Source organism: Chlamydotis macqueenii, chromosome 6 (assembly GCF_036417535.1).
Source record: "Chlamydotis macqueenii isolate bChlMac1 chromosome 6, bChlMac1.mat, whole genome shotgun sequence".
Classification (NCBI taxonomy): Eukaryota; Metazoa; Chordata; class Aves; order Otidiformes; family Otididae; genus Chlamydotis; species Chlamydotis macqueenii.
In genome coordinates this window covers 31,641,969-31,657,567 of record NC_141561.1, presented here as the reverse complement: position 1 = coordinate 31,657,567, position 15,599 = coordinate 31,641,969, and the positions used below count along the sequence as shown (strand labels likewise).

At 36.4% G+C, this 15,599-nt stretch overlaps 1 protein-coding gene across 6 annotated transcripts in view; it reads right to left on the bottom strand.

Moving 5' to 3' along the window:
- Positions 1–200: 200 nt before the first annotated feature.
- ANKRD44 (ankyrin repeat domain 44) overlaps positions 201–15,599 on the bottom strand; it is a 140,989-nt gene continuing 125,590 nt past the window's right edge. For 4 of the 6 annotated variants that reach the window (XM_086750712.1, XM_086750714.1, XM_086750713.1 and 1 more), the window contains 10 exons: positions 15,516–15,594; positions 14,352–14,469; positions 13,119–13,335; positions 12,299–12,386; positions 11,774–11,857; positions 10,359–10,504; positions 9,412–9,494; positions 8,386–8,468; positions 7,167–7,258; positions 201–4,955 (listed from right to left, as the gene is read on the bottom strand). In XM_086750712.1, coding sequence (XP_086606838.1) covers positions 4,690–4,955; positions 7,167–7,258; positions 8,386–8,468; positions 9,412–9,494; positions 10,359–10,504; positions 11,774–11,857; positions 12,299–12,386; positions 13,119–13,335; positions 14,352–14,469; positions 15,516–15,594 — 1,256 coding nt within the window. In that variant the 3' untranslated portion in view covers positions 201–4,689. The remainder of the gene's footprint in view (positions 4,956–7,166; positions 7,259–8,385; positions 8,469–9,411; positions 9,495–10,358; positions 10,505–11,773; positions 11,858–12,298; positions 12,387–13,118; positions 13,336–14,351; positions 14,470–15,515; positions 15,595–15,599) is intronic. The other 2 variants (XM_086750716.1, XM_086750717.1) reach the window with 1 other exon arrangement.

Genomic DNA, 15,599 nt, shown 5'->3' with positions numbered 1-15,599 from the left:
TATTTAATAGCTGACCAAAAAAAAAAAGTTACTTTCCCCTCCCTCCCCAGTCTACACAGGAAGCAATACTAACATCGGCTTATTAGGACACATAAGAGGGAAGTATAAAGTTGAAATACATACAGTTGCATTTCCATCTTCTTCACTGCTAAATACTTAAGCCTTTCGCCCCTCCTTTAAAAGAAACACAATTTACTCCATTTTCGAACAGTATTTGTACCATTTTTATTTGTAAAAATAATCGTCTGAATGCATTGCAATAGTAGTTTACAGTTAGGGTTCTTCATTACATTAATACAGCATTCAGTAGTTGAAAAAGTTACTAAACTGTGCTTGAGAAGATTCAGGTTGAATTGCAAGTCATTCACTGAAGTAAGTCTTTTTCCTCATTTCATGTGTGACATTTACCCAGGTCCTTAAACTTCAATTTACAAACAATACCAACAAAACCCCACTGAAACCATCAAACAATATTTTATGTTTATTACAAATGTTATGCAAAATATAACACTGGCACCAGATTCGTATCACGATGGTTTGTAAAGATATATTGCACATGCTAAAGCATAAAATATAAGACAAAACCTACAAAACATAAGATATTGGCTTTAATATGTAGATCACTGCATAAGAAACGCATAAAATTACATTTTTTACATACACTCAGATTGTCACTAGTTTAAAACGCCCTTTCCTATAACACTGACCTAAGGTTTACTTTTTGTGTAATAAGAAAGCATTTTCAGCACTGCAAAAATTATACATTATTCCTATAGAAATTTAGCATATTAATTTTCATTTCAATGCAGGTAGAACATATGAAAAGAAGAAACACTTTATACATTCAAAGAAGGTCTGAAATGAAAATTTACTGGTAATATATTGCTTTTATAACACTCAAAAGGAAAAAAAAAAGACGAGTTTCACACAACATTTCCATAATACACAAATATAAAAAGGCACTCTAATATTTCTTACATGACTAAGAATAAAAATCACAAGTTTTTTTGAAAATCATCCTCAAGATACATAACCAAGTTTCTCAACAGTACAATGGATAAACAATTCATTTCATGTGTTTGTTCTAATTCAAATCTGGCAGTTGTTTACTGCATAAAAGTACCAAACACATTATGGTGCCCTTTTAGTAGCGATGAACAGAAATCCCCTGAGCTATTTCACAGCAATTTCAGGCAGTCCAGAGGTTGTAACTCAGTATTTACGAGAGAGACTTGGGACCCCATCCTGCTATGGACCCCACCTGCAGCTGTGGTTAGAATACAGGATGAAACAATCCTGCTAATACACCTGGGCGGACGGCTGCCCCTCCCCAAATACCCTTTGCTTGGTGCAGACACAGAAGTCGTCCACGTACTGTAAATTGCAGGATCTAGGGTTAAGTGCAACAATTATGTATGATTAACTCTACTCTTGCAAAAAGTCCACAAAAAGGCAAGGTGATTATTTACAAGAGTAAAATTACTCCCATGCTTAAATACCTGCCCTAAATTACAAATTTATTTCTATACGTGATAAATTACGTTACAGGTTAATGTACTAGCATACAAAAAAAAAGGGATTCTGGTAACTCACGTGAGATGTGGGACAGGCAACACTGAGCTCTTCCAAATGTCTTGCTTATGAGAGTTTTCCTCCTAAATACAGCATACTCAAAACATGACTTTCGCAATGCCCTTAAGACACTAACAAATAATGTTTCCATGAATTTTGGAATATTCCATACTTACATCAGTGTTAGTTTACTGATAAGTTTAATCAGTAAAGTTTAGATTTGGTTCCTAGAAGGATCAAAGTAATTCAGTCATCATTTATGCTTCTATAATGATGTGAACATCATTCAGAGGCAGCAGTTGTTGCACTACGCAATTACCAGAGTTACAAGGTATTGCAAGCATACAGAAATATTTTCAGTAACTCTGTATGGTAGCAAGTGAAAATACTGAATTATTTTAAATGGCTGCTTAAATATTACAACATCCTCTTTGTAAAGAGGACATGTTTTCTCCTAGTGAAGCAACTTCATGTAGGATAGCGTAACTTTCTGTATTCCAGGGTGAAACTTATAACTAATCCTGCCAAGAAGCCTACCTACATCTCTGGTTAAAATAAGATTAAAAGGCTGATCCTGGTGTTAGACAGGTGGCAGCCACTTCCCATTTGTTTATTTGTTTTCAATGGCATCATTCCACGTAAAAAAAAAAAAAAAGGCAAAGTTTGGGATTTCTATTCATTTCTGAACAGACACCACTGAAAACTTTTAACAACTGATCTTTCCTCTTATTTTCAGTGCTTAAAGTAAGGTGGTTATTGCTATTCTGCAACTTTTAAAAGCAAAAATGTTGAGAAAAATCAATCATAAAAATATTATTCTGTGCTATTTCTGGGGAGAAAACGGTTTCAGCAGAAAATACAGAGTTGGGGGAAAATAAACATTTGCCTTTAGAGACGCTATCCCTTGTGATTTTTTTGTTGTAAACTTTGGAAATTTGTTAATGTTCAAGGAAACAATATTGAATTTTATCAAGGCAAAATAAACTTAATATATAAATATTTTTCCTAATTAAAGAACTGTAAACTGCCAATGGATTTTTAACAACTCAGTGGAACACAGCTAAAAACTGCAACTAAAATAAAAATCATTACTTTTCATTTACCCTGCCGAAAGCGTGCACTGAGGAAGCTCCTCTCATCCTCCCAGCAGTGATGTAGGCCTGCAGATAGCCCAAGCATGAATCACAGGGACTTTTAACACCTTGACTCCAGGCTATATTACCTTTCCCCCTCTTTACTGGAGCTGTACAGTGTTCTCTCACTTGTCTAGCAGGGGGCTGGATCCCTTTCTTATGCTTTTAAATGAGGGAAGGTGTTTTCCTTTCTGCCTTTTACCAGTATAGCCTGTGGACTTTATCTTTGCATTCCATACAAGAAGATGGGCACCCTCCCAAAGGGCATCAGCCCTTCTTTTTTCTGCTCAGGCCATCAGTCTTGCCTAGATTCACATTTCATTTCACATCATGCCAAACAGTATGCACAAATGCTAAGTAGGAGAACAAGCCATAGTTATTTTTCCTGCACATTGGTTTCCTTTCAAATAAATATAAACACATTTACATTAAAAGTATATGAACATATTCTTTAGTCTGGAAAAAAAAATCCTGTGGTCAACACATCATCAGTTACAAATGTCAACTTGAAAACTGCGTCGTAAAATGTAAAGTTCACTCAAGACTACTCATTACCTCAAAAGTTTATATTTTTATGGTTTAGAAAAACTACTTCATTATGTCACTCACATTTGAAGAAAAAATAAAAGTAGCAAACTCTTCCATTTAATTACTGAAGCATTTTGGTCCTCTTGGTACAGCTGGTTAGTTCATGATAGCTTTTTGTTTATTTTTTGTTTTTGTTTACAAAGTCTCATTCTTCCTTTTGTACATCTGTTGCAGACGAGGATCGTGGTCCATTTGACCTAGAAACTTTGGCAGAAGGAGTAAACTTATTCACAAAGTTGACATTGCTTTAAAAGCTGGTGACAGTAGGCTTTTTTAGCATGTATCTCCGATCCCCTGCACGGTACACTGCCTATGTTTTCTGGTGTTTGGTGGTTCAACTTTTGGTGTTAGGCTTTCATTGCCTTACTTTTGCTCTGTTAAGCCAAACGCTGGCAAAAGTATTTTAAAATTCAATACTGTTTACAGTAAAAATAAGTTATTTAAGCATAGAAAAGGAAAAAATTCCATTTACGTTGGCAAGTCATTATAAACTTTTACATACAGCTTTGTCTACACCTGATTTTTAATTTCTCTTTTTTTTTTTCCTGATACTAGATTCATGGTTAATGGCTCAGGTGACAAAAACGTCTAATGACCCTAATTCTGTAGTGCAAATAAACTGTACATGTTTGTGCTGAATTGAAAACAAATAAGGGCCAAGTGATTTTCATTTTACACAAGTGGCTCCACTAACGTCCGTGGGAAAATATGGTGAGACGAGTAGAATTTGGCCTTAAGAGTTTATAACGATATTTTTCTAATTGTGTGCTGCAACTAAGAACTGTAAAAAGTGCCTTCTGTAGGTTTAAGTGCTTAATACACACAGAATGTAAAAGGTGTTGTTTCCTGTAGAAAAATAATGCAGGCAGTTTTAAGATTTACAACTTTACCTTTGGTTTGTGTGGGGAAAAAAAAAAAAAAATCTAATTAACAGCGCCCCTGGAAGCAGGAAACAGACAAACAGAGGAACGGGGTGATGCTCGAATCTACGAAGGCTACACTGGAAATACGTTCATGTACTAAAGGTACAGCTAAAACATGTAAGAAATTTTTACAAACAGTTCCCTGTTTATTTGTGCTGTCAAAAAGAAAAAAAGGCATTTTCTCTTTTTCTACTTAAAATAGGAGGTAGAGACTTTCCACAGGGGCACTTAGGGCCTAAAGAAAACATGAGGAAGCTGAAAAGCTGCAGAACATTAATGGGAATATGTTCCAGTAAATCCCTCTAACTTTGTTATTTAAAGGCTTGATCCTCATCAACACTGCAAATCTTCCAGTACCTACTTGTCAAGAATAATAGTTAATAATATAGCCATGGGATTTAAGCTGTTTAAAAGGACAAAAATAAATCTGAAAAGAAATAATAGTGAAAAAAAAAATTCTGAATACCAAAAAGTCAAAATGTTTCAGAATCCGAATCATTTTCGTTGTACCCATCATCTGTTCCTATGTTATTACTCAAGAGCTTATTGTAAGAGTTAATGCTACCCATACTGGAGCCATCGCAGAGATGTGTCCTGCCCAAATTGTCTTTTTTAAAACAAACGAAGTTGAAAGCCGTCATTGAACTGGAAGGAGAAAAAGGCATCATGGTAGCCAAAATGAGTGCCAGGCAGTCAGCCACGTCTTTGTTAGGAGCGCAAGCCAGGGCTGGCGTATGACCTGGGCACAAACGCAGACAAGGCAATGGTTAGTACTGAGGGTACTGAGAATGGCACTGAGCATCCCTCATATACATCTCTAGATGACATCGTAAGCGGGAGATGTATGTTCAGTTACCATCATGCCAGGCAACAGGGGTATGTTACTTATTTTAAATTAGACATGCTGGGAAAATACACACTTTATGGAACATTTAAATCACTGTGACCACAACAAGCACTATTTTTTTTTTCAAATCAGGCAGCAAACAGACTTCACAATATGAATAAAAGCACTTGCTAAACACAGTTCTACAGCACAGACAGTGTGATGAATACAGAACATGGGGAGTACAGCAACAGGGACAGAAACTGGCCTCAGTTTCTGTGCGTGTGAACAAGTCTCATTCTGAGAACAATGACTTTCATTAGAACACAAAAGATATTAGTTTTAAAACATTTTTTAAGTAATAAGCAAACAATTTTAAAGGCTGATCAGTTGATTATCTGCTCAACTCAGAAAGCAGTTTATTTAGGAATTAAATTATGAAAGAAAATAATTAGAGCAGTGCACATAGTATATGTATAGCAGGTATGACTACGTGGATGTTTAGTTACCCAAATTTACATTTTGTTACAATAACAACTGTATTCTGAAAGCATGGCATACGCTTTTAATACAAAGTTAATATTCTACAGATGTCAGTAAAACAAAGAACTGGGGAGCTACTGAAAGTTTGTCTTCACTGCAGTTTAACATGGCTCCTGTGCAAGTGCTGCCCCTAAAGCAGCTCCTCACATACACAAATCTTGGAAACCAGTATGCTGATTGCACTTGCTATCTATACATTTTGCAGGCTGCTGTGTAGTACTCCAGCACTTTCCAACAAATCCTCCTTTACACTAAGAGCAAACAAATTCTTTTGAAGATGGCTAAATCCTAAGTGCTGCAGCAACAGTTAGTAATCTGAGGCAATGACCACTACCGATATCCTGCTGCCTGAAGTAAGCTGACAACGCCTGCGGCATAGATGAGTTTGGTGGACAAATGTGAGTACTTTTGAAGCAAACTACCGATATTTAAGCACTGACTGCAATCAATGCATACTCTAAATGGAATTTCCTATTCTAGTGAGTTACAAGTGTGCATATTCTTTAGGGTTGTACTCAGTATATACTAAGATTGTACTTAAATTTGTCTCTTTTAAACTGCATACGCAGTTGTTCCTAGAAAAATTAAATGTGTGTCAAATTTAAACTTAATTTTCACTCATTACATACATGCAAATTAGCTGCACCTGTATGTACAATTTCAATGGTAAAAACTGTGGTTAGAAGCTACTTTGGTTCTTTTTTCTGTCCCTTTTCTCTAAAATGAGGTTAGGGCCGGGTGACTTTGCGGAACTCATTCATGCAGGTATATCTAGGTAGCATTTGGTTAATAGTAAATACTCACCACTCAGATCTTTTCATCCATAGATCTCAAATGTCTTGCAATGATGGGTAAGTATTATTATTGTTACTTTATAGATATGGGAAGATGGAGGTACCCAATTGTTACATTAATGCCATGAAGTCAGTATTTTAAGAAAGACCAGCTTATTTCCGGAAGATATTTTTGAAAACATTAATTATAGAAGCACAGCCCTCTATGGGCTTTCTAATGTTTAGAGAAGGACTAAATTGAGATTTGAAACACAATTATCAGATTTATTAACTAATCATGTATTTTATGAAGCAACAGTAATTTACTTGCATCTTGGATTAGGTCAGGCAATTGGTAAGCGCAAGCTTTGATCTCAGAATGAACTAGGATACAATCAAACATATGTTGATGGTTTTCTTCCTACCCATTAAAACATGCGCTGATTGAATGCATAATCCTTAATTCTTCTGCAAGGCGTCAGAATTATCCGGTGCCACTTGCATGTTTAGGAAATTCAAGTTACCACTGCACTCAAGCATTAAAAAAGACTAGCTGTTGACAGTACATGCAAAATGAACAGTAAAAGGGACCGCTGTGATGATTAGAATACATCTCTATATTAAAGAAAAATAAATAGGTTGGTTTTGTCTTTTTTTAATAGGTACTCACACAGCTCATTGTCTGTTCTTGGAAGGATAAAAGCATCAATGATGTCTATAATCAGCTTTTAAGTCTATTGCTTCAGCCCGTTGTAAAATTAACCTGTTAGGTCCTACTGAAGATGGTCAAAGTGTATTATTTACTTACCATTTTCATCTACTGCTAGGACACATGCCCCTTTGGCTAGCAACTCTTCAACCACCATCTTTAAGCCGTTTCGTGCAGCAATATGGAGAGGTCTACAGAAACATAACAACTAAATTCAAGTTCAGTTTAAAATAAGACTTTCTAAAAAAAGTTAGGTAATGTTTAAAGCACACTCAGCATCTGAAAGATAAGGTTTTCCTTCTTTCGATCATTACAATTATATTGTAGACATTAAATTATATTACAGCCTTTAAAATAATTGTCATGTTCCGCATCTATAAAACATATGTGCAAGACATATAATTACATACACAAAGATTGCTTAATACTTTCCAGTCTAAAGGCTTTCTTTAAAAAGCTCTCATTTTTTCCACTGTTTGCAGCAGACAACTGACATTGAAAAGGAAAATTAATCTAAGACAGAAGAAATGTCTTTGTTCCATCCTTCATTCTTAAGTACTAGAGAAGATTCAAAATTATTGTATTGCCCTTTTATCCTCAAATACTCAATTGCTAATCTCTGTTACTGCAGAGCAGCTGGAAATTAAAAATAACCACTGGTTTGCTCCCTTCCTGGGCCAATACCAGGTGCTCCTGTTTGGGGGCAGCCACTGGTACAGGAAAAACAATTTCATATTGGAAGGGGGAAAAAAGGGCTAAGATGGAATGAATTCTTCCACAAGCACTTGATGATCTGCCCCCTGAACTCATGGCTGAATCTTCTCCTGTGAGATTCCACCATACCAGTCAAGCAGTTGCAACTGGAGTGAGAATATCGATGGCTCTAACTCTGCTGATGATGTATGGTATGGATGCAAATTGCACATAAAATATCACCTAAAAAACCCTCTGAAAATGAAATGTACCACCTTAAGTCTAAATAAATTACTTAGAATTACAGTGAAGCTCAAAAAGCTAGGAAATGCCAGATTTGTTTCTTACACATTCACATGATTACGAGACATTTTGATATAGTCTTCAAATAAATGAGCTCATGTAATTTTCCCACCATACCATGTATAGAATCAGCATCAAAGGAGTCAAAATTAAAAGTGAAAAGGCAATATAAATTTGGTCTTTACAAGGGCAGGCATTCAAAAAAAAAAAATCAGAAATTAACTTTTTTGTTCTATGAAGAAATCTGAGACATGAATTTGAAATACTAAATTGGAATCTTCTGGTAAGTCAAATGAACTTGAGAGGATCAGGCGATACTTACGTCTGCAATGCATTATTTTTTGCATTAATAAGGCTCTGTTCTTGTATCTTGTCAAGTATTAACAAGGCACATTTTTCATGACCCTGTAAGTTGGGAAAAAAAACCCCACTGTTAATTTGCTGAGGAGTTTGAAATTGAGGCAAAAGAACTGTTACATATAAAAGTGGGCATTCGATGGATTATTTATTACAGCTACATAGTAACAGAGAAAGAGATGGTTTCATCTGAAAAACTAATACTATACTTTCTGGTTCTTTAAATACCTTCCTGTATTATAAATAAGCTATTACAAGATCCCTTCAGTGTGAGAGTCTAATAATGAAACTCTGGAAATAATACAGATCTGGGCCTTATTTCTGATAGTGTTTCAGCACAGCAAGAGGCAGACGCTGAGCCTACAGCCCTGGCACATGAAGAGCTGCCTGAAGGACCTTGAGAATTCAGCGAGGTTCATGTGTCTGCAGGAACTGGAGTGATACTATCACACTGGAAACCAATCTGGGAATAGGAGCAAAAGAAAGGGCCCAGGAGAGGGAATCCCCTGGGCATTTCTTTCTTGCAGAAACAGCAGTAGCAACTGGAATTAACAGGAAGTAAGAGTGGGTAATGACACCACCAGCAATCTAATATCAGTGCCTCTGGTTTTACTGCTAGAGAGCATAAGGGAAAATTTTTGGTTCCTTCCATAGAAATTGGAGAAAAGAAAAAAGAATTTTTCTTTTTTTTTTCCACCAAACCTATGTTAAGCTATTTTACAGTGAGATTGTTTGGTAAAATCTCACAGGATTTTCCATTATTTCTCTTACTTTCCCTTCTTTGTGTTTCAGCTGTCATAAAAGGCATTCGTATTTCTCATTTTACCAAACCTTGAAACAGACTTGAGAAAAAGATCAAAACAAGGTTCCCTTCCTCACCACAACTTTGACCGTCATACTTCCACTGCAGAACAATTTTTAGGAGCATAAACACACACATGCATACAGACAGTCTGTGAAGAGAACAGAAGCACACAGAGGTCCAACTTACTTTACTGCTAGCCAAGTGCAAAGATGTGTTCAACTCCTTATCTTTCAATGTCAGATCAGCCTTGGCAATGTTCACCAAAAAGTCTGAGATATAGAACAGAAATCAATAATCAAACAATGGGCATGCGAAGACAGGAAAAAAATATACTATTTCAATATATGTGTGCATACATACAAATCAATGAAGCCTTTATGTGATGTGAGATTTATGAACATGAAGTGAAAATAATGAATGAGAACAGACTAATCTTGTGCAGTTAATCAGCAATCAAAGGCAGAGCTAATAACTTATTCACTGTGCCCCAAACTGTCAAACGTATATTCATCTTCATTTATTTATTAATTTCCCCATTTGCAGATCAGCAAATTCCACCTTAATCATCTTCTCCTGAGAAAAACTGTGCATGCTGCTTTGAGAGGACTAAGTGGATATAAAGAATTTAGGGTGCAGTCTGTGCTGCTGAAGCTAGAGAAAAGGGAATTCTGTTAAGCCAATATGACCCTAATCTGTATGTCTATAGCATACAGTTTAGCCTGGAAAAAGCAGCTGCTGACAGCTGCCTTTTTTAAGAATAGGACTTCCTATAATATAGCGGGAAAAAAAGGTTACACAATCTTTTTCACACGTGCAGTTCTACTGCTTCATAAAATCAAGGAAGTAAACAGGGGACTAGAATTACTACTCCCCTGAGGCTCTTTACAGTGTGCTCTTAGGAGGAAATAAGACTCAAGTCTGTTATGCAAATGTTCACCAAGACTGCTGAGAAACAATGACTGAGAAGAAAAAGAAATATTTTACAGATATACAATAAAGGTAGCTGCTTACAGACATCCACACATTTTATTTTTTTCCTTAGTTTTCACAGGAAGAAAACCGAGCACCTATTTGGGATAGTAGCTGCAGTGGCACTCTCCTTTCAAGATGAACAGAGGCAAGGATGTACTTACCTACAGCACCTACGTGACCGTTTTGAGCTGCCATCATGAGAGGTGTTTTCCCTGCATGATCTGCAGCATTCACTTGTGCGCTGTGACTCAGGAGGAGCTGGAGGCACTCCACGTGATCCGCAAAGGCTGCTGCGTGAAGGGGCGTTCTGTGGGGAAAGTAACACGACCACAGCTGTTGCTAAAGAATGACAATATTCCTCTTTACTTACCTTCCCAAGAACCTGAAAGTGCAAAAGTTTTATTTTATTTTTTTCCCCTATGAAACTTTGAGTTATCACCAGGGGAATGCTGTAGTAGCAGCATCTGAAATAAGTTAAATAATATTCACAGTGTCTGCCTTGGTGCAATATAAACTTTTAAAAAAGGGAAGCAGAAGACAGATGTGATACTGTGAAGATATGATACGGTGGAGAATCTCATATTAGCAGCCTATTTATTTTAATGGACCATACTGTGTAATATGAAAAGCAGTACAATCCCTCACTCATCTGATTTTATTTTTTTAACAAGCCTATCGGAAAAGAACAGATTCATTATTTTAAAAATGTAAAGTATTTTAAATAATAGTAAAAAATACTGCAGCAACAAGCTACAGTAAGAGTATTAGTATAAAAGGCAGACGGAATTCTATCTACTTTGAAGGTTATCGGTTTCCACAAGATTGAGACACTAGAATTTGTTCACTGTCTCCCTCTGGCATTTTGGGTTTGAAGTGTGACTAAGAGAGATGAAAGATAGTTGGTACACAACCCAGCTCATAGTTTTATTTCAGGTTTTGCTTATCAGTAAGGGTGAGGTGATCTTGCCCTTATAGGAGCAAGTAATCACCATTACTGAAGGTCTTGAAATTATTTCAGTTAATATAAACAGTAAGTATCCATTTTTAGAATTTCAGCACTTTTCATTAAAAATATATACACAGTGAGGAGATGATCAACATGACAAATTAAGGATTTGGCTGAATGTATCCGTTGCTGTATTCATGTTATTTTGCTGCCTAGATGTTTTCAGTTGTGTGCCCTGGGAATGCTAACAAAACATTAAAGCTTTTAATTAAACACTTTTCTATGTGTACATAGTATCACTCAATTTAGCAAAGATAAATGTGTTTAAATATTTAACAAAGCAAACAGGTTCAGGGAAACAGCCTGTAGTCATAACTGTTCTAAACAAACAAAATACTATTCTTTTTTATTTGTTTTCATATGTACTATGAAATTGAATACTTCATAGTATTCTTGCTTCAAGTAAGCCACCATTTAACTCTGTTGCAGTCTAAACTGCTGTCTGAAAGAGTCAGCATGACAAGTCTTAGCTCAAGCGTATCAGATGAGTTCCAGAGGTTCAGAAAGAATTATGAAAAATACCAGATGGATCCATGAAGATGAAATGCAATTTGTTTAAGAAACTATTACCTTCCTTTGTCATCTTTGCAATTGACAATGCTGGCATCGATGGCTCCAATGAGCAGTGATGCACAGTTTTCGTGATCATTGATTCTGCCAAAGAAAAGACATTTTCAAAAAGGTAAAAAGTCTGCATCGTTTCCCAATTTCCAATACTAATTTACGTCACTTCTCATTATATTTCTTAGTGGTTATGTGTAAGTTATCCTAAGACACCTTTACATTAATGCTTTCAGTCACATTTCTGATTATTCATCTTCTTTCCATTTAACCAAACTGTGTCTGTTACTGTGGATTTCAGTCACTAAAGCAAAGCTCATCCTGGAGTTCACTATGCACAAAGGTAATTCAAAGCGCAGCACAAACCTAGGATTAAAGCCTTAATACCTTAAAATCCTTAGGTCTAAATGTCAAACACACCTGGATCTGGAAAGCACTCAGTCATAGATACCTACATTTAGAAAGCTTTCTTCTCATACTGCTATTTTTTTCAGACATATCCTAAAGCATTTGTAACTGGAGATTTCTACTTACACAGCACAGTGCAATGGAGAGAAGCTATTACCATAGAACGTGCGGAAAAATTTTTGTTCCAATAGTACCTCTATGCAGTTTTCATGGCCTATAAGAGATCAGATATTTCACAGGGTTGCACAAAGCAAGTAATTCACTTAATTTGTATTATGCTTATACAGATTAGAATTTAATACTAAGTTCAAAGTTGAATACAATGTGTATATAAGCTCTTGTGTGATAAAATTATAAACAGATTTTAATTTTTTTTTAATGGCAGCAACAAGATCAATGCAGGCTAATATTAGCACCTACTGAAAAAGAAGGAAACGAAAAATCAATCTTTTTTTAATGTGATGTTCTGTATATTGCCTTACACATCTCCAAAGATGGTCTTAAATTACGGTATTAGGAAGCTTTATTCTTCTATTAAGCAAGAAGTTCAGATTATCCAGTTTAGAATCATCAGTTCAGTTCAGAATATCCATCAATTCACATGGTCTCTGGCATCAATAAATAAGAAGGTGACACCTCAAAGGAGATGCCTGGCCCCACAGAAATCAATTTAATCACCGACATCAGTAAAACCAGAATCTCACCTTGGCTTCCTGTGACTGGGAGCAAATGAGCAGCAAAGCCACTGGGAGGTATTGCTGGAATTTCCCTGGCTTCTGAACTGAAGGGTGAACACAGCAAATACTGACTACTGAGGGCAAGGAGAGGGGAGATAATTTGCCTCTTCATTTCAAGCTTCTCAAAGTGTTAGGCTGCTTTGTTATCGTGCTTCCCTAAAACTGAGGCCACAGCTGAACTTGGCAAAAGTCCACAGGGAGAACCTTACCGTTGTAACAAGCCCAGTGCAGTGGTGTATAACCTTGGTTATCTTTCAAACTGCAGTCTTCCTCTGAAAGTGCTATCTGCAGTAATTCACTCAGCCAAGTGGCGTGACCCCGAGCTGCTGCAAAGTGCAGAGGTGTTCTGCCTCTGGCATCTTTACATAAAATAGAAACTTCTTTCTCTAACAGCATCTGAACACACTCTTCATGGCCAGTCATAATCTGACAACAAAGAAATGAGTAAAGAGGTTGACATAATACACATTCTTGCCCAGGAAATATGGAGTATGGTTGATGTTTGTGAACATGAAATGGCCTGGATGGGATTAAGAAGGCAGAGATGAAAGCTCCTTTGCTCCCATGAGTACCTATGATAACTGATATACTGAAATGGATTTGGTGCTGTCTTTCAAAGGCACTGATTCCCCGTCTGTGGAAGAGACTCCACCAAATGAAGCACAAAAGCAGGGAGAAGTTTAAGACTAAGGAAACAGATCAACAAGGGGTGAAGCTCAGAAAACCTGAGTCTGACTTCTCAAAACCATCTATGAATGTGAGAGAAGAACTGAGGAAAAAAGGGTCAAGAATATAATCAGAAATATGAAAAGCTGCTTTAGCAGCTGTCCAACTGCTATCACACGTGTGTTAGCTTTGGTATCTTGGGCATGTTCATGTATTGCCATCAGTACAGAACAGAATTTTTATGCCATAGCTTTTCTTATCAACTTGAGCTGGACTCTTAAGCTGAACTGTTCACTGTAGTTACCACAGAGTTCTGTATCAATATCAGCTCTTGCATCAGCTTCATATTGGGTAAGAAGCTGACTCCTAGAAAAGATCAGATCTGCTTCAAGTTTCACTGCCTCTAGAAAAAACCTAAGGCTTACTTATTTATACCGTTCTCCTCAAGAAAAATGAAAATAACTGCTGGGCAGTTCTTTTAAAGAAATTACTTTCAGAATTCATAAGGTGCTCGGTTATAGAATAATGATTGCTACTGTAAAGTGTCTAGAGCTAAGAAAAAATGGTCTAATTAGTATTTTAGCTAATTAATTAAAGAAATAAAGTCAAAAGCAGAGCATTAGTGAGAGCAGATCCGTCCTGCTTTTACCTCATTGACTGTGCTTGGTCAGGTTTCCAATCATTTACCGTATTCTGAACATTCAAAATCATTGTATTTATAAGTGAGTTGTAATCACAGTAAAACAAATAATTAAGAACCATAAAAATTAAGTCACCCCTCGATGTAAAGCTGTGCATCCCAGGAGATCAGCTGCATCTACAGATGCTTCTTTTTCAAGTAATAAAGAAACAGCATCAATGTGCCCATATGCCACTGCAAGCATTAGTGGGGTTCTAGAAAAAAATAAAAACAAACCAGTCACAGCTATAAAATGACACTTGCCACTGCTAACTTACAGGAACAGAGAAACCAGGAAGCCCTGCTTTTCTCTCCATTCCTACCTGCAAACCTGTTTCTTTCACCATACTCATCTATATACAAACACCCAAGTGAAGATCTTCTGTATGAAGATGTTTAACAACCAACTACCATGATTGAACTAGAAGCAAACTCATTTGTAGGCAGTTTACAGAGAAACATCATTCAAGACAATCTTCTCTTAATAATCTACAATTATTGTCACCTCCAGCGACACAGGAGCTTTACAATACCCAAGTGCTGTGAATGAATGTCCCTGCTAGTTACCGAGATGACAACCAGCCAAAGCATTTTTCTTGCAAATGCTGTGCAATTGCTTAAAGGGGATGAAGGGACATGAGGAAACTATTTAAGCCAAAATTTGAACTAACATATCTTCCACTTTTTTTAATGAAAGAGATCTATTCTATTTCTATTTTTAGCTAAGACTAATAGAATTTAAAATTATATGTACAGTCAGATATGTTTCAGGCACCCCAAATAAGTTTTTTAAACCACTCACATTTTCAACTTTAAGCATACACTTTATTCTCCTTCTATAACTGTCATTTAAGAATAAGTAAAATTTTTGTAGGAACATCTCAGATGTGTGTGTCACCTCAAATAAACATTCTGTCCCACTGCACCAGCCAAATATACCAAGTAAACCCTGAAATAGCAATGTTTTAGAAGGAAATAGACTCTCTATAGAAACATCTCAGGAGCTTTTTAGTTTTTATTGAATCTGGCCCTCAGCATCTATGAAGAATTGTTTAAAGTAAGAAGCAGAGGCTAAGATTAATGAATAACCCTTTCCACATGGCTTAGATCAACTGAATGTGTACTTTGTAATCTCTGCCAAATTCTGTAAGAAGTACAGGAAATACAGTATTTCAAATAAGTGGGGGTTTTTTTTTGCGAGAAATATGAGATGCTATTTGAATCACAGAGCTGCAAAAAAAATATTACAAAGAAAACTTACTGTCCTTTGGCGTCTGTCACATCAGGGTTGTCTGCAACTTCTAGCAACAACCGTAAACAAGGTGTATGGCCATTAATGACTATA